At 33.6% G+C, this 20,346-nt stretch overlaps 2 protein-coding genes across 2 annotated transcripts in view; one reads left to right on the top strand and one right to left on the bottom strand.

The window, feature by feature from the left end:
• Nucleotides 1-2,457, top strand: part of nahoda (DOMON-like domain-containing protein nahoda) — a 31,164-nt gene extending 28,707 nt beyond the window's left edge. The window contains 1 exon segment of the mRNA XM_029308148.2: nucleotides 552-2,457. Coding sequence (XP_029163981.2) covers nucleotides 552-989 — 438 coding nt within the window. The 3' untranslated portion in view covers nucleotides 990-2,457.
• Bsg (immunoglobulin domain-containing protein Bsg) lies at nucleotides 1,997-20,061 on the bottom strand. The gene is made up of 5 exons (XM_029308152.2): nucleotides 19,249-20,061; nucleotides 6,732-6,995; nucleotides 4,553-4,804; nucleotides 3,708-4,155; nucleotides 1,997-3,213 (listed from the first exon to the last, which is right to left on the bottom strand). Exons 1-5 carry the CDS (start codon nucleotides 19,322-19,324, stop codon nucleotides 3,168-3,170), a joined length of 1,086 nt encoding a protein of 361 aa, XP_029163985.2. The 5' UTR covers nucleotides 19,325-20,061; the 3' UTR covers nucleotides 1,997-3,167.
• Nucleotides 20,062-20,346: the final 285 nt, after the last annotated feature.

Here is a 20,346-nt window from a genome sequence, read left to right as displayed (position 1 = left end):
GTCTATTGCTTCGCTTGTGTTGCATGACCCGCACTCCTTGTGACCAAAAAAGAGGGTGTACTCGCTGCCTCTGGCTTCCTCCGATGCGTCCAACCCGATTCATCGCACGAATACCGCGACGCGGTATCATCGACAAAACGGCGATCATCATCACCACCATCACAACAACAACAACAACAATCACCATCACCATCATCATCACCAACTTCGGCATCAATACCAACACGCCCCGTCCGAAATGCATCGAGCTAATCCCAGCTGGTAGAATTCCTCGTCGAATATAACCGGTGCGCAATATTACACTCTTCCTACACATTTCTTTCGCTCATCGATCAAAGCTTCGCTTGCTGCTAATCTGACTTTTCGTTTCGCATTCTCCTTCCTTGAGTTGCATGCTCCGCACCTTCCTATAAAAGTGGCCTTACCAAGTCTAATATTTCTCACTAATATGGGACTAATGGGGATTAAAGTAATTTGCATAAGTAACATTATTTTCATTCTTCCTAATTGTTGACAAACACTAAATTTGCTACGTTTTTTTTTTGTTGCAGGAACGTTTGATCGTCAGCAATGCCTGGAAGGACTATGCTTCCGGCGCGAACACAAACTTTGCATTCGACGCATTCGAGACGGAGGAGAAGGCGCCACCGCCACCAGTTTCCAGTCTGCCGAGACCCAGAGAGATGATGACTAGTAACGGAATGACTATCATGAACGGTACCGACACCATCGAGGGACCAACTAGAATGGTCGGACCCAGAGCAACCTATAGTCTGCCTCGCGCACCTGGTGCCAGACACTCGGCACCTATCCAACCTGGATACTACACGCAAGATCGCAGGGATCATTACGGACGTCCCAGGAGCATGCACAACCCGACGGGTACCCAGGCGAATCAGCCGGACTTTTACTTTATGCCCAGTCAGCGAAAGTACAGCGGCGAGGTCGTGCGCGTTTACGTGGATTACGGCAGCCAGATGCCGAAGTAAGAGTTAGACCGCAAATTACGCGATAGAACGTTTTAACCGAGAAGCCTCACCGAAGCGACTTGTACATATATATATATATATACATATATATCTCAATTAGTGACGCGGAGAAAAGGACTCGCAGCGGTGCTATTATCTCTATTTTGTTCTTTCCCTTTCCCCGCGACTTCCCTTTCTCGAAGGGATCCACTTGAATCAACAGCTGATGAAATGTCGGAGAGGGAAGTCCCCGTACGAAAGCATACAAGTGACGCTTTACGACCAAAGAAAGTTATACAGTTATGGCGCCTACAATCCTGTACAGAGCGCGTAAACTCTTGTCAAACTTTTATGCTTTTGTGGTGGAAAATGTATAGTTACGTAAGCCTATATGTAGTCGAGAATCTGACACTTAGATCCAAATATGATGTGTCTTAATGTTAAGTATCCGAAGATTCAAGAACAATCCAAGGATCTTAAAATTTAATATCAAGAAAATATATAAGGCGCTCTAAAATTATAGAGCGTATATACAGAAACCCATAAATCCTAAATTAATAAGATCCAACCATTCTGAAACTTTAAAATTGAAGACCCAGAAAATTATGTATGTAAGGTAATATTTTGTTCGATGGATACGCGTATCCGCTCTTTGCGCAATGATATCGACGCACGCCCAATAAATGCATCTACTTAAAAAGAGCAAGCATGGACGTATAAACAATAAAATATTTGTACATTTCTAAACAGAATTGATGCGTCCTCTTTTTTGATAGATTACCATTACTTATCTTCAAAGTATTATATATATATATGTATATCTACAAAGAACAAGAATGTCATAGAAGAGAAGCGACAATATACACGAGATATAACGATTGAAATAAACGTGCGTAGAGAGCACATCTGCGACGATTGAAACGATTGTTTAGTTGTTATGGATAAAAGTTGTAATGCCTGTGACAATGATGACACTGTCGATATAGAGAATCGTGTTGGTACGGATTATAAATTATTACAATAGTAGGTAAAATTAACGATATAATACTTGTAATAATCATAATAACGATAGTTGTAGCAGCAGTAGTAACGATGGCAATAATATTACAGTATTAATTACATTAATGTCGTTAACAACGGCGTCGCGTGCAGCCAGACTTCCGGGATATCTCCACTAGCGCGATGGAATATATCATAATGTAAGGCGACGCCAAAGATAGGCTCTCTCTCTTTCTTTCTCTCATTCTATATACTCTCTCCCTCTCTTTCTCTCTTCTTTTTGTACCTTCGAAAGTACGCAAACATATATCCGGAAGCCAATTGTGGCACGCACTGCCCGCGTTCCTATATATTACGTAACTAATATCGAGCACATATTTCCGGCCCTACCATAAAGTTTATTTTATTGATTTTCTCCTGTCACACGTGCGAAGTTTGAGAAAACGACTTCTACGCGAATCTAATACTTCTTCATAGCATACTCGACGAACGCGCGAGCGCAAAAATCATCTAGTCCGTACGAGACGAATAAACGCGCGAACAAACTATTGGTGTTTATCAGAAGTTTGCACCTCGAAACGGTTTGTGGAAAATTATATGTACTCGCGTTCGACGAGCATGCTGATTTTTCGACTTGTCGCGATCTCTCTATTTTCTTTTTAACTTTTCATTCATACATGCAATTATATTTTTCTAACTCGCTCTCGCGCTCTCTCACGCTTTCTTTCTCTCTCTTTTTTTCTCTGTTTTCCTGTCTCTCCCACTCTTTCTCACCCTTCATTCCCTCGCACGCACTCCTGTCGTCACCATCATCGGCACTTGTACATATAACTCGTGTCAACACATCTTTCTCTCCGTCGGTCAAAGCGGTGTAGTTAAAGAATACGAACAGGCGAACATCTGATAAATGGAGTGAACACCGTAATAAGGCTTAATTTAATTTGTTAGTAACTTGTGTGATCCTGCTATGCACGCATTTGCTGCACAAAACCTGCTTTCACGCAGGCGTGCACTATGAATGGCCCACTCGAGCTTGCTGCAGTCCATTTTTCAGTGTTTAGTCCACACATTTGTGACATTATACCTCTCTCTCATTCAAGTCCCGTTATCTTTATGAATTTCCTTTATAACACTCTGTGACACATGACAGCTCTTCTTTCCATTTCTATCGCGTCGCTCTTTGTTCGTTTATTTGTTGTTTCACTTCCTCTGCCTGACATCGGATTCCTTGTTGGGCGTCGGTTTACTACAAATTTAACGAAATGAGATATCAGATGAACAGTCGAATACGAGAATTTTATAGAAAGTTTCTATTTAATGTAATTTATAGTCATATTTGAAAACGCTGCAAGTTATAATTATAAAGAATTAAAATAGGAATGGAACGAATAGGATAAATAATCTTCATCTACGTTTTTCTTTTCGTAAACAATTGGGACAGATAATTTAGCCAAGCCAGGACAGATTTTAAAATACGATATTTCCGGAACTTATCCGTGATAGGATCGGAGTGAACATTCTTGGTGGATTGTGACGTTGAAGATGAGATTGGAAGGTCGATGGGAAAAGATCCGTGTAATAAAACGTAATAATCCAATAATTCATCGAGGGAGATGAGTTCTAAGACATTATGTCTACGGATAAAAAGTTAAAAATAATTTACACATATTCCGTAAAGATTTTCAATTAAAATAGCAAATATATAGATGGATAGATAGGCAGTATATAAAACATACTTACGTATCGGGACTCTGATCAGTATCGGATTCCTCAAGTTCGGCCTTGTTCCGCTTCTTCTCGTAGACCAAGATGATGGCGCACAGAACAACGACCTCCGCACAAATGCCTAGGAAGGGCCAGAGTGCGGCAAGTTTGTCCTTGACTCTGAGGAATGTCTCGGCCTCCGACGAGTGATCCGTAACGTATGGATCGGTCCAGTTGTACGACGCCCTGCAGATGACGTTACCGCGATCATTCATCTCGATGTTTTCGACGGTCAGAACGGCGCCGTAGATACCCCTCTCCGAATCCTTGCTGATCTTAACGCGACCCGTGCTGCTTGTATAATTTTCACTCCCGAAAGTCCAGATTATCTTTACGCCGGGGTTCAACTTTCCGCCGCATACCAAGTGTAACTTTTCTCCCTCCACCACGCTGGTAGATTCAGCGAGATGCGCTGTCGGCCTTGCTGAAATTTTAGAATGCCAAATATGAAACAAAGATTACTTCAAGCGTAACATCTTAACACAAAAAAATTTTTTTCTAAAACAGATATACAGGATGTCCCATAGGAAATTGCTAAAACTCAGGTGTCATTTTTTAATGCATGCAGTTATTGAGAAAACAAAAATTGTGTTGGAAAGAAGAGTCTGCAGGTTTTAATGAATATAAATAAAATGTTTGTATGCCAGTTTATTTTATTGAAAAAAGTAATGAAAAAAGTGCTCATATAGCTGATTAGTTCCTATGGGACACCCCCTGTACTTTCATAATGTAATATTTCAGTAATGAAATTTTTGTGTAAGATGCTTATTTTTAACAGATCTTTGATGCAAAATTAAAATATCAAATTGTAGAATACTCACGTAGGACTCTGTACTCGATCGTGGAGTTCGGGCCAACTATACAAGTGTAATTTCCAAGAACCTCCTCCTTGTCTTTTAAAATCTCCAGACTACCAGTCTCGTTGTCGAACTTGATGAGGTCTTCGTGGCCAGGTAGCGCTCTGCTCAAAGATACCTTCTCCTTCTGCCACTGCACTTGTTTGCCATCGCTCTTGTTTGTGCATTCCAGCACCAATGGTACGTCTTTGGGCGTAAGTACTTTGACTCTTATATCTGTCGAGCAGGGAAAAATATTTTTTTCGACGCTTCTGTGCAAATATAATACATGCAACTTGTAGTATAAAACGAATCATCGAAAAGATACACGTATGCGTTTTTGTATTTTGCTAAAAAGATTTTTTTTTATCTATTTTTTATCTTATGAAAGAATCTATTTATAACTTTATCCTAAATTACTCAAATATTATAATGCAGGTGAGTGACGATAGCAACTACTACTACTACTACAGTTATATTTAGAACGTCCTAAATATTCTGTAATAATAGCTAAGAAATACATGGCACGTACATAGCTGAAGAGAAGCAAACAATTTGTTCACATTCTACTTTTGTTCATTCACTTTCATTTACTATATACGAATTGTCTAAATGTCATCGTTTTTGCAAGAGATATGTTTCCAATTTTTTTTCAAATATAGAAATATTCATCGTATGTTTCAGTTATTAAAATTGAAATTCTTTGTTATCTATAATAAATTAATAAAGATATATTAATTATATATTATACAATTTAATTATATATAACGATAATTAACGAATCAATCATCAAAAAGTAATGTCATGAAATATTATATTCATAAAAAAAGATTACCAATTGATAAATAATTATATGCAACATATGACAATTTAAATATCATAATAATAATAAGAGCAGAGACATATCATTACTGTATAAAAATAACATAAATATCAAATTATGGCTCTTGCATACAGATGACAGTTTATGCTAATATTAGTTTAAAAGTAGTTTACTCATGCATCGATGAATAGCACAATATATAAATATTATTATTAATATTTTTTTCTAGTCAATTTTTTTTTCATATCAAGAAAAGTGAATAAAACTCTTTCGAGCATGCAATGAGGCAATAATCACGAGTTTTTGCTCGAGATAGCAGTGACGGAAAATATCAAGTTATCAAACGTTATCACAGATGTAGAGACAAGATTTTAGATATAGGCCATCTAAAGCTGTAAATACTTGAGCTTATTAATTTAATCGATATAATCGATATTTAGCTATATTTATTCGACAGAGGAATCTAATAAATACGCGTGTTAATAAAATAAATTAAATAATAAAATAGGATAAAGTAAGTATAATTCTGTAATAATGGCTAAATACATACATATATGCTAATTTTCTTAATGGAAACTGTGATAAAGGTATGCCGTATCTCGTCGCGGGAGGGAGAAGAATGTGCGATGACGTGTATATATATATATATATATATATGTATCTATATAGAATGTTGTAGAACAATCGTCGAAAATCTTTTCAATGACAGATTTTTGAAGTGAGATTCAAAATTTCCCAAATAGCAGACTGAAATCATTTTGACGTCTAATGACGTCATTTGACGTCTCACAGTTGAAAAATTTGTGTTAAATTTAGCAGATATCACATGTCTCAAACAGTCCACAGAAACTTTTGTATTAATATTTTAACACAAAATAAATGTAAAACTTCAAGTAATTTAAAATAAATTTTGTATAAAATTAACATAGTTTTAATGAACTAAAAATATATGTTAATTTTAGATTTTATCATCCCCATTTATATTATAAAATAAAAAAATCAACATTATTCTTCTGTAACTTTGAACAGATAAATCTTGTCATTAATAAAACAAAACATATTTATTGTGTAAAATTAAAAATAGATGAACATTGTATTATTTTTATATCTTTTTCAGTAGTTTTAATAATTTAACATTTAAGTTCAATTATATATATATATATATATATATATATATATATATATATATATAAACACAACAGCAATATGTTAATTAACACATGAATGTGTTAAATATTTAACACAAAAGAAAACAAATTTTTCTATTGTGTAATGACATCATTTGACATCTAATGACGTACATTTGCTAGGTTGTCAATGAGTAACATGTACTGTACGAACCGAAGTTTATCGAGAGGTGGAAAAACTCCGGACTGTCGTTTGTGCATTTATAATCTCCATCGTGGCTCTCTGTTGCTAGGATCGCCGAAAGTTTGCTAGAGCCACTGTTAGGTTTTGAGAGGACAACCAGCTGACCGCTGGACAGCTCCGGTTCCAGCATCTGGCCGTTCCTGGTCCATCTAATTTTTTCACCGTCCTTCAAGTCGTTGCACTCGATCTCCCAACTTTGTCCCTCGTTAACGATCGCCTTTCCCGAATACGTCACTGTTATCAAAAAAGAGAACAAAAATATTCAATTTGAAAGATACATATGAGAAATTGAGATAAAGACCGATATCTCATTACGTTTTTAATTTGATTCGATAAGCTGCGATTCATCACTCAAGTGAATTTATAATTAGTTTTCTTATGACATGACAAGATTTCATAACATTACAAATGTATAAGTGATAAGAAATATATATGCATTGTTGTGCTTAGATGATTTTAAAATTAGCTAGGTAAAGATGAGATAAAAATATTTAAATTTATTTTAGATAAGATGAAGAGAGATGATTTTGTTTTATATCTTTTGTTAAATGTACTAGATAAAAGATAAAATTATCCATCTAGATAACTTTCAGATAATATTATTTTTAAGACTGCTTATGTAAACACATAGTTTAAAAAAATATAAATTATAAAAGAAATTTAAAAATATATTCATACTTTTATTAATAAATTTTTATCGCTTACTGCTCAAGTTCTACTAATTAAATATTTTTATGTGCTGACTCTAAACCAAACTATCTGAACATTATTCTAGATAATTTAGAGTGAAGATAATACTTTTTTTCATCTAAAATGCAGATATAAATAATAAATATTTTTATTATCTATATAAAGATAAGATGACGTTAAAATTTAATCTAGATGACCATTTATATAATTTTATTTAGATAACATATATGTAATATCACGAAAAAAAAACATGACTGCAAGATTATCGTGAATTATAGTAATCTTCCACAATTAATGGGTTGAAAATAAATAAATATATAAAATAAGGAAAAAGAATTACACGAATTAATAAATCTGAAATGTCGCCATAAGTAATTACTTCAGTATTTTTACAATGACGTGTTTTTCGCTATTATGTGTAGCAGAGAGACCAGACTTGTTTCGAGGAAAATTCATCAGCTGTTATTTCCTATGTGACTATAAAGAAGTCACGAAGAGCGAATCGGTATCTGTATAAATGATCAGCCTTGGATAAGACGACCCTCGAAAATATTCACCTCGCGTGGGCAAAAAGATAAACCGGTTAAAGAATCGGTATATAAATTCTAATGAATAAATGAGTGCACCATTGTTTTAACAAGCTACGTTGCTCCGAGAATTTATGTCACAAAGTGATATTTATTACATGCTTTTTAAGTCGTTTTTTTTTAAATTAAGAGTTAAAACAATATTTCAATTAAAATACTTAATTCGCTCCGGTAGATATTTTAATTTCCAAATTAAATCGGCCGTCTAATTTATTTTTAAATTAAATTATATAATTTCGTCGAAGTTTCAAGACTCGGCTCGTATACGATCGATCGACACTCGAGAGAGAGATTCACGTGACGAAGTGACTTGACTTTGCCAGAAAATATATATTCGTCCTTACTTTGGATGCAAGAGATCCGAATATCGATTATACTCGGGGAGTCCATGTTTACGCATATTTACGTCAGCAAACTACTCAATAAGAAGTCTTCTCGTTCTTACGTCATCGATTCGCATTAGTGTGAGTGACTGCTATACGACTGAGAATATCGGCCGCATATATATAGGTATATATATATATATATATATATATATATATATATATGTACATATATATACGATTAGTTGATTGTCAAGTATTCTAGGAGCAGTAAGCTGGAATTTTCTCTCGCGGGAAATAATTGGCGGTAATTTAGCTAATTGCCTTTACTAGTACGCGTTCGCATAGCTTTACACAAACACGAACAGCTGCTCTCGGATTTTAAATTAAGGGAATTCTATACTGAGAAATATTGTCGTATGGGAAAGGGATTAGCTTTAATTAATTTGTTTCGTTACAACTAATTCTTTTCGTGAAAGGTTTTACTTTCGTAATACTTTGCTAATCTATTTCATTCTTGCACAGTAGGAAAATTTGTGTTTTCTTGTTAAAAGTGGTCCCCGTTCAAATTTTTGTGTTAAATATTTAATATATTCATGTATTATAAATTAACATATTGCTGTTGTGTTAATTGAACTTAAATGTTACATTATTAAAACGATTGAAAAAAACAATAATGCAATGTGCATCTATTTTTAATTTTACACAATAAATATAGGTTCTGTTTTATTAGTGACAAGATTTATCTGTTCAAATTTACAGAAAAAAAATGTTATTTTATAAGTGAGAATAATGAAATCTAAAATTAACATATTTTTAGTCAATTGTTACATTAAAACTCTATGTTAATTTTACACAAAATTTATTTTAAATTATTTGAAGTTTTGCATTTATTTTGTGTTAAAATATTAACACAAAATATTTGTGTCTCTATTTAACATATTCATATTATTAACACAAAAATTTCTGTGGACTGTTTGAGACACGTGATATCTATTAACACAAATTTTTCAACTGTGTGTTATTACGTAAAATGTATATATTGAGTAATATTTTATACTGAAAATTATAACAAGCTTGCAAGAATATATAAATCGAGCGTTCGTTGGACACGCGAACGGGTTTGCATAAAATTCTCCTCTCCTCAACAACACCCAGCTATGCGTTGATGACGAATCGGTGGAATTATACCGACGTGATGACGTAGGCGCGTATGTATATGTGTACGTGTGAGTTCTATATCCATGTACATAATGGTTTCGCGGTGATAGTGACAAAACGCGATCTTGGTATAATCAGTGAAAACGATGAGTCAGAGAGGACAAATCATTATTTGAGTCGCCATACGATTTAGAGTTGTAAGTGATCAGAATGAAATATTTACAACGTTATTAACGTCATTCGAGGGGAGAACAATCGATTAGAGGACAAAACAAGCCACCCATCCAGTCTCAAATGTAGTGCCGATAGCGAACTAAATATCATCGAGGGAATTAATGGGCAAAGCGAAATTCCGGAAACTGATAATAGAACTGTTGCTCCATCATTCTCTCGTTATTACAAAATTGCAGGGTAGATTAATGATTTTTTTAATTAAGTTAAGTTAAAGCTAGTTGCTTGTAAAATTAATTTAGTTAAGTTAAAAGTTGCATGAACAAAAAATTAACTCAGTTAAAGTTAAGTTAAAATTAAATTAACTGAAGTTAAATCAAAAGTTAATTTCTAAAAACATTATTTATATTAAATTAGAATTTTGTTTGTTAATTCTTTTAAAATTTATAACAACAAGTAACAATAAAATTTTGATTTTTATATAGAAATATATTTTTTGTTAATTACAATTGATGACAAATCAACATAAAAATTAATAATACTTTAATTTAAAAATAATACGTTTATAACTTATAAAAAAAAATAATGATATTCAGAGATTTAAAAAATTTAACTTAGAAAACAAGTTAATAAGTTTAAAGTCAAAAATAATTAGTTGAAGTTAAAAATTAATACATTTTAAATTAACTAAGCTAAGTTAAAAGTTATTAATTTTTAACTAATTAACTAGTTATTACCCAACCCTGCAAAATTGTCACAGGCGGTTCTTCAAAGCGATCGAATTAATATAGAATTTTTCTGTCAACCGAATTGATCAAATTTAATTTCGATTATTCAATTATTATTCCGTATTACTAGCGGTAACGTCGAAAATTTTCTGCTCCGCTGTTTTTGACGTTTCCGACGAAATTCAATCCAATTTAATGATAGAGAGAGAAAGATAGAAGAATTGTCTGGCGGACTGACACAGCGTCAAATGCGAATCAGCGGGGCACGGTAACTCAGGGAAAATCAATAAACTACGAATGTTATTTTAAGACCACGCTTTCACGACGGCTCCACGCAGCTGAAAATCCACACCAAGTCGAAGGCGAAACGAGGATATGGCGGATTCTTCGTCATTCTCGGCGCATTCCCAGAGAGAATTCTCCGAATTCTCTCTCCTTCCCTCCTCTTTCGATAAGAATGCCGCTTTTGGATGTAGAATATAGCTGATCATTTTTTTCAGAGAGAAAATAAAGGACAAATTTGACAATTTTAGGGCTTTGCTTCAACATAAAAAAAATACCACCTCTACATTCAAAATTCAAGTTCGTGAAAAAGTGAAAGATTCACTATAGATTTCGATAAATGAAATCGTAGATAGGTAATCTCTCACTTTTGTAAAATTTTCAGTGAGCAAATTCACTCAAAAAACCGCGTAATAGCATACTCCAAATTGGTAAGCAAAAAAAGTTGTGATCTATCATGTACTCTTTTAATTTGAAAAAAATTTATTGCAAATAAGTAATGTCGTTCTTGCAGGAAACATTTGTCAATTTTTTTCATCAAAATTATCACGTTAATATGATGACAATTAAAACATTAAGTAAAAAATAAAGGGCATAATTGGAAAATAAAGGACAAAATTAAGTTTTGACACAATAAATAAATCTAAAGGACAACTAGTTGAAAAAAAGATTGTCCTCTGAAATAAAGGACAAATGGTCACCGTATATATATAATAGGGAAAGCGACGAAAATTAGAAAGGCACGACACCTTTAGAATAAGCGATTGGATGTTTAGGTGAATGACACGTGAACGATTGGATCTTGGATGAATTGAAGGACGCATCCTATATATGGTCAGTACATGATTCACATTTCCTCATAACTGTGTACGTGTCATTCTTCATAGTTCGCATATACAATGCAACGTAAGAGAAAAAAAATCATAATTTCTGCATGGAAAAAATTTTCTCTTAGAATTTATCCTGAAATCATGATAATCGTGGGACAATATTATATACTATTAGAAGAGTTTTATAAGAGTTTCTCTGATCAATATTTACCACAATAAGATATAAAATATGTTCGATTAATTTTATTATGTACATAGTAAAATTAATCGAACATATTTTATATCTTATTATGGTAGATATTATTTTTTTATTGTGGCAAAAATATTAATCAGAGAAACTTAAAATTCTTCCAATACCAAATTATCCCACGATTATCATGCTTTTCAAAAGTTAAATTCCAAGAGAAAATTTTTTCTCTGTGTGTAATTTCGTTTTTCATTGATAAGATTTATCATGTTTTTATGACATAGATATGCTTTGATTTTATCTTATATGTTTGTTTATCATCACAGACGACAGAAATTCCGAAAAAAATACAGCGAGCTCGGTCTTTCCGAGAATGCGTCTCGTAAATATCAACTAATGATATTTGCGAGGGTATGAAAATTTCGTAATATATAATGTGTGCATTTCTGAACTCGCTAATCACGACAAGATGCGACACACTTTCCAAGTATATTCCCAGACTCCGTCCGCTTCTTCTTCCTTTTCTTCTTCTTGGTTCCGAGATCTGAAAATGTAGCCCGTCTCTGTGTTTCCGAACGCGTCAGAAAGAACCATGAAACTTCACATACGTTTAGTTAAAATCGTAAAAATAGATGCATCCTTGCAGGATGAGACGTGCTCGACTGCTGTTCAAGAATAGAGACGTTTCATGACCATCCGAATGTGTTTCTGATGGCTAGAGAGAGAGAGAGAGATCACAGATAAATCTAGAAGAGTGATATTACGAAAACAAATTGATATTCATAGAACACGTTTCGTTGATGCTGTTGTCACCCAAAGTTTATTAACCCTTGAAATCACTTAATATCAGATCCCACTCGTTCTCCGTTTCGAAAAATCTAAGCCAAATTTGTAGCGGCTCGACCTTGACAACTAAACGATGAAGAACGGGTCTAAGAGAGTCGCGTTTTCCGGCGAGACGGCGCCGATTCAATTCGGAATATTATGATCGCAATGTGTGTAGCGCGATTTATAGATGTAATAAAAATAGGCGGTCCCCGCAGCTATTCGGAGTCAAGTTTTTAGCATTCTCGCACAGAGTCTGGCACAAACGCAAAGGCAGGCTCTTCCTCTCTCGGTCAATGTGTAGTCTCCTCGTGTACGCATACAGGGTTTTCCAAAGTTTGAATCACTGATTTACAGCAGATTCTGACGTCATTTGAAGAGGATTTTTCCTTCAAGATATAGAGGGCCGGTTGTTCCAACTCTTGATAAGTTTTACCTCATAAGTAACATATCTTTATCTCTTTTTTTAGAACTTATCTGAAAAGAGACGAAAATATACTTACTACCTGTCAGGTAAAACTTACCGAGAAGTTGGAAAAATCGGTCCATAAATGATTAAAATATAATAAAAGGATAATAAAAGGTTTGTCGTAAACTAAGTGAAAATAAGATATTGACAGAACCACATTTTTTAAATTAATTTCAGGGTAGAGTTTACTTTAATATAATTTAAGGCTTACAATTAGTTACAAAGCTGCACGATGGCTAAAATTGAGAACACGCAAAAAACGATGACCTCTTTCGACATTTTCGCTGAGGAAAAATTGTCTCCAAATGACATCGGGAATCTAACTGTATGCGAATGATTCACTGGATACGGAACACCCTATATATCGGGGTTAAAATCTGTATAACGATCTCCTCGGTAAGGACAGATACCAGATATGAGTTACCATTCACGAGTTTTCTGGCTGGATGGAAAATAGGGTCAATCGTTGCGCAACAAAAGTTGCGCGAATAGTTCGTCGTCCTCTAGTCATCATCATCATCATCATCATCATCATCATCATCGTCATCGTCGTCATCATCGTCATCGTCATCGTCGGCGTCCAGGCAATATTTTAACAGGGTTGGGTAAATTAATAATTTTTTAAAATTGAGTTAAGTTAGTTGCTTATAACATTAATTTAGTTAAGCTAAACGTTACATGAACAACAAATTAATTAGTTTAAGTTAAGTTAAAATTAAATTAATTAAAGTTAAATCAAAAGTTAATTTTTAAAAACATTATGTATATTAAATTAGAATATCGTTTATTAATTCTTTTAAAATTGATAATGACAAATAACAAAGAAATTTTGATTTTTATATAGAAATATATTTTTTGGTAATTGATGGCAAATGAACATAAAAATTAATAATATTTTATTTTAGAAATAATACGTTTATAACTTATAAAAAAACAATAATGATATTCAGAGATTAAAAAAATTTAACTTAGGATAAAAGTTAATAAATTTAATGTATAACTAGTTGTAGTTAAAAATACATTTTAAATTAACTAAGCTAAGTTAAAAGTTATTAACTTTTTAACTTTTTTTAAAAACTTTTAACTAATTAACTAGTTATTGCCCAACCCTGGATTTTAACAAGCGATCGCGGAGTCGCGAGATTCAATGATGATAATGATTCTCTTTACGTGCACGAGGAATCGGATACTTCGACTTACTCAGCAACTTGGACAATGATTTCTCGCGAGTCCTTCGGTTGAGAAGGTAACTTGTCGCGATGACGGCCATTTGTTGCCGTATCGATTATTAACAACGATAAAAAGCATTTATTAGTCTCACCGATGTAAAGGCTTAAAAAAGATTCGATGTAATAGTGCTTTTCAATATAAGATCTCAAAGAAAATTCTATCCTATTCGATTAAGATATTTTATTTTTCGTTTCCTATATAATATTAATTATATGTAGAAAATATGTATTATATATTTTTTCTATATATAATAAATTTGATTTCATAAGCTGATTCATCGCTCAAATGAATTTATAATTTTCTTACGACACGACAAGATTTCATAACATTTCATAAATGTATATGTATATAATAAATTATATTATATAATAAATTATAATATATATATATATATATATATATATAAAATTAAAAAAATACATATATATTATAATAAATTAAGTATCAGTAATAAACGATAAAAATGACTGATATATGACTGATATATTTTCGCACTTTAAACTGTTGCATATTCGACTTGAAAAAAATAGTCTTTTACAAACTAAAGGTAAGTTCGTTTGATATTTAAACGCTTCGTTACGAAACATCGCGAAGAAAAAACACGAGGAGCTCGACAAAACATTCAGCCATTCTTAAAAAAAAAAAATATTAACGAGTATTTAAATATCAATGTACGTATATGGCGTTTAATTTTATACTCGACGACAGCTGAGCGCTGAACTCTCGAAATCGCTCGTAATTAACGTAATTAATTTGATATTAATGCTCAGACAATTGATGTAGGGTTGATAATTGCGTATCACGAAAATCAATACATATATATTGTATATATTATATTTACATCTATTTGTATCGTAAAAAGTACATCATCGTTGTACAGCCCATTATATTTATCGATCATAAATTTTATTACTTTTTTAATTTTTTTTTTTTAATAAACTGCGATGAAGAAGAAGATGTAAAGATTAAAGAGAAGCGCGTGCGATGCAGCATGTCTTGATTCCCTTCCCCACCCTATCGCCCCTTTTTCTCTATCACTATCTCGCGAGGATGCACACAGTTGCAGCATTATCGACTAAACTTTTTTAGAACGCGTCCCGACGGTGTCGATAAGACTCATTAAATGACCTAGAAAGCGACTTTAGAACCACGAGATTACTCGACAAACCGCAGATTCATAAACGCCTCGTCAGGGTGTCCAGCAGTCAATGAAAAAAATTCCCTGACTTTTTCAGATTTTTCAAGACCAGAAATTTATTTTTTCCCTGACTTTTTAGTATTATTTTTTCCAAATATATATATAATTTGCATATATCTGTATGATAAATCAATTAAATATTAAATCATGAAAACCTTGAGATATTTTTGTCAACAATGAAAAGGTTCGGAAGTTAAAACAAAATTTAAATCAATTGTACAATCTGCATTATGTACGATAATCGAAACAAATGTCACTATAAAAATTATTTAAATAATCAACTTTTTTATTTATATTATATCACATTTTTTAGTTTTGTCTCTATCAAACACATTGAAATAAAGTAACACGACGATAAAAATATAAATTAACGAACACGCTGTAGATAAATCGATTTTTAACAACACAGAAAATTAGTGTGCTAAAAGTTTATTTAATTAAAATTTCAAATTATTGAGACAAATATAGAATAATATGAAAAAATCCAGATAAATAGTAAAATTTTCTGACTTTTTTCCCTGACAATTCCAAATTTATAAAATTCCCTGACAATGCCTAGTTTTCCAGATTCCACTAGACACTCTGCTCGTCGAGATGCATCCTTCATTTCCGAAGATTCTTTCCGGTCATCCGTCGTTAAAATCTTATCATTGCGATCTATAAACGTCTGTTTCAAAGGATAATTACTGAAGCTGTCAAAGGAAAAAAATTACTATATCTTCCTCGCAAAAATAATTTTTGTAATAAGTAAGTGATCCTTTATTTCAGGGGATAATCCTTTATTTCAAGTAGCTGTCCTTAGATTTATTCATTCTAAAACTCAATTTTGTCCTCCATTTTTAAAATGTTGTCCTTTATTTTTTATTTAGCGTTTTAACATCTAATATCTATACAGAAAGAATTTTCCCTTAGAATTTACCCTAAAAGTCATGTGGTAATCATATGGGATAATATGATAGAAATTGAAAGAATTTTTTTATCTATCACAATAAGATATAAAATAAATTCGATTTATTTTACTATATACATATTAATATTTTTTATTGCGATAAATATTTAATCAGAGAGAAACTCTTGTAAAATTCTTCCAATATTATATTGTCCCACGATTACCACAGAATTATTTTTTTTGTTCGGAAACTAATTTGGAAACACGTTGAAACAAAGTCCTAAAACTTTCCTTTATTTTCTCTCAGAAAATATGGTAACCGGAGTAATAAGTAATGGAGAACAAGAGATTTTCCTCTTACTTATCAAATAATAAATGTGTGTGTAAACTTCTCTCTTCGCACGTGCGTGCTCCATAAAAAGTATCTGTCATTTATCTTCATTGTGTGTATTTTTAATGCGCGATTGTGTGTTAATGCGGCTCTGTGTCTGTCCAAACACGTGTTAGAGGAATGATTTCCCACAAGAGTAAAAACTTTCGGTTTCATTAAACGCGAAAAGTTTCCTCTCCTGTCGAATGTGGGTGTTTCTTCGATCGTTTCGACGAGAAGCATCGGTGTAACGTTGTAAATATTAGCTTCCCGCGAAAAGGATCGTATATATCGATGAAATATTGTATATATGTTATATTTCGTAAACACGAAATCAATTTCCAAGAACAAAACGACCTGAAATTACATCGAAAGAGCAAATATATAGTATACACACATAGTTTTTGCTGTGCATAAACATACATTGGTTTTTATAGTTAATAACATCCTTATGCGATGAAACTGCATATATGGATAGCCTCGTGTGTCGACGAAAAAAATGTTATTGATTAACATCTGAATTTCACGATTTATATCGCGTGTTTATATCGTTTGAGTTTTTTCCAATTATTACAATAATAAATATAATAATAAGACAAAATATATATAAATTCAGAAAACGATCTAATAAGAGCCAGATACAATTTTTTTTTCTTCTTTTTGTTATTATTATTATTATTTAATTATTTCAATTATTAATTTAATTTCTTTATTTAAGTTTACTGCGTCTAATTTCTGATTCTTATTTCACTAAATTTGTACAATAATAATGTTGATGTGATGAGAATTTTGTTCAAGAAAAACGTAAATAATTAGCGACGAATTAGTAAGATTGTAATTTCGAAAAATAATGAAGACGTAACAAATCGAATTTTTCTAATTTGCGCGTTAATTTTGCTCACCGTTAGATTAAAAATATGGAAATCACGTGATTATTGTTATCAAACGGGCAATCTAATCTTTCGGGATAAAGTTTACACAATATATAGCAAACGTATGTAAATTGTAAAAAATATACAATGTATTACATACAAATATGTAAAATGAAATAAATAATTAAATGTAAAATTACACAATAAATAATGAAAGTGTATACATTTTACACTTATTATTTATGTATAGTTTTACATATTTTTTTATCTAATCTTACATATTTTTCTCACAATGTAGGTATATATACGGTCTTAATGAAATGTATTCAATGACAGATCAACTTGTACAATTATTCCGCGCGCGTAACTTTATTCTCTCTCTCTCCAGAAGCCTCAATAGAGATGTTCCATTTTCGTATATAGAACTGAAAAGGCGATATTCTCTTATACGTATACATTTAAAGCTGTCCTTCTCGTATATCAAAGTAAGCTCTTTAATACAGGAAAATATAACAATCGATTTAAAATAGGTGTATTTATCCTAAAACACGTAGGATAAAATTTCATTTCTTCTCTGGCGATAAAAAATATTAAAATATATTTTTTTAATTATTGATAAAAGAGCGGGAGATACTTTTCTCCTTTGGCGAAAACTAAAAAATTAAATACAATAGGACAACGTTTTTTAAGACACTTTTTAAGGTTCATGTGAAAAAAATTTTAATTTTAAGGCATCTATATCGTTCCAGGTGATTAATTATTTAATAGTTTTTTATCATAATTTTTAGAGAAAATATATCACTATTGCAGAATTAATTAAATCTAGTTGTCACATGAGTCAGACATTGATAAGTGTAAGAGAAATCAATCTATAACTCATATATGATTTAAGGGAACTTGAGTCACATGTTCTTTTAAATCAATGTTTACATCATACTTTTAAATTCCTACATCATTAGCTATACTACACAAAAAAGTGCCTAATCGATGAAGGGACGACCAAGAATCAAAAGTATCGTCACCAATTAACAGTTGCTCTAATCTTAGGTGTATCATCCTTAAATAATTTTGTCACCCAGTAATATATCGATAAAATAAATTAACTAGAAATAAATACCGGTTAATCATTGTCAATTAGTATCAGTTTTATGCAAATCACACATCACGCGATCTTATCAAAAGAAAAAAATCTCATAGGATTACTCATAACTACGGTGACCACATTCGTCCTTTATTCTCAAGAACAATTCTTTATTTCAAGCTATATCCTTTAAAAGATTTATTCATTTATCCAAACCTCAATTTTGTCCTTAATTTTTATTTAACCTTTCAATGTCTAATATTTCCAAAATTTTTTTGGTCACCAATCTCCAATCCTTCCAAACCTCAATTTTGTCCTTTATTGTTACTTAACGTTTTAACGTCTGATATTTACAATTTTTTTTTGGTCACCAAACATTTGAAAACCCGCCTAAAAAACGAAGCCTTAACATTTCCAGGTTTCTCTTTAATTTTCGAAATCATGGTCACCGTAACTCGGAGCGGTTGAACTTGTCCGGAGGAAAGGATAGACGGACGAAGACAGCGGACAGGCTAATCGGACAGAGAGAAATCGCGAGGAGAGGCAGAGCTGCTAGAAGGCTGCTAAAAAGACGAATAAAAGTGAGAGACTCACCTGCCTGGACCGTGACGAGGGTGCCCACCGCTAAATATAGCAGCCCCAGCAGCACAAAAGCGGCTCGCCTCTCCATCCCGGTGGCGCTGCTGCCGATGCTGTACGCGGTGGCGCGTGACCGTCCGACAATACAATATCAACTGCGAGGAGCAGGTCGACGATGATGTTCCACCTCGTCGTTCCACGGGGGAGCGAAAGGAGAGCCGTCCTTTCACGGATGGACTTCTTTTGCGTTCCTCGCCGATGCCTCTACACGGTGGAGCCTCCTCGGAGAGAAGAACGTCGTCGCCGACAAATTCCCTCTTCGCTCCGATCGAACGTGTACGACTGACGAGAGAAACCTCGTCACAGCTGCTGCTTCTCCTTCTCTTCCGTCTCCCCCGACGATGAGAGAGAGAGCAGACACGATCTATCACTGACGTCTTATCGTTATCTCTGCACTCGGGCTTTTATCTCCACGATTCTCACTACACACAAAGACGGAGTATCGTCCGGGTACCACCACCTCCGTCGTCGTCGTCGTCGTCCTCGTCGTTGCCGCCCCGTCGTCGCTCCCTTCTCCTCGTTATCGACGTCGTCGTCGGTTCAACTTGGAGCGAGACGGACAGAGAGAGAAAGAGAGAGAGAAGGAGGAGGGAGAGAGACGGGTAGAGGACGATAAATAATCGCGAATCCCCCCACGTCGACGAACAACACCGCGAGAACAGCTACACGGTAATGTCACGAGAAAAATGGCGGCCGTTGTCTTCTGCTCGCAGGCCCTCCGCGCGGACGTTCCGTCTCGCTCTGTCACGCGTTCCCTCCTTTTCCGAACTGAGCGAGCTCGCGCTGTGCGTGCGCCGCCGAGTTGCGCCGCAGCGCCATCTGTCAACCGCGCTGTCGGCCGGACGCGTCCGATTGGCCGCTCGTGGCGAGATCCCTAAGTCGCCGACCAATCGCGATGCACCGGATAAAGTCACTAGATATACATAGTCCCGCCTTTGGCTTCAACCCGCGACTCATTCAAGTTATATATTATTATTATTATCATTTATTGTTTATTTATTATCATTATTTATTTATTATTTTTATTTACGTTTTATATTTATATATATAGTA

This window comes from Nylanderia fulva, unplaced genomic scaffold (assembly GCF_048542155.1).
Source record: "Nylanderia fulva isolate GAGA-0341 unplaced genomic scaffold, ASM4854215v1 Scaffold12, whole genome shotgun sequence".
Lineage (NCBI taxonomy): Eukaryota > Metazoa > Arthropoda > Insecta > Hymenoptera > Formicidae > Nylanderia > Nylanderia fulva.
This window is presented reverse-complemented; position numbering and strand designations above follow the sequence as displayed.

Bases quoted from the DNA above. Each gene is read 5' to 3' on its own strand.
- Bsg (XM_029308152.2), bottom strand. From the start codon at position 19,324: ATGGAGAGGCGAGCCGCTTTTGTGCTGCTGGGGCTGCTATATTTAGCG. The intron at 6,996-19,248 runs GTGAGTCTCTCA...TTTTGATAACAG, and splicing joins CCTCGTCACGGTCCAGGCAG to TGACGTATTCGGGAAAGGCG. The intron at 4,156-4,552 runs GTGAGTATTCTA...CTAAAATTTCAG, and splicing joins GATCGAGTACAGAGTCCTAC to CAAGGCCGACAGCGCATCTC.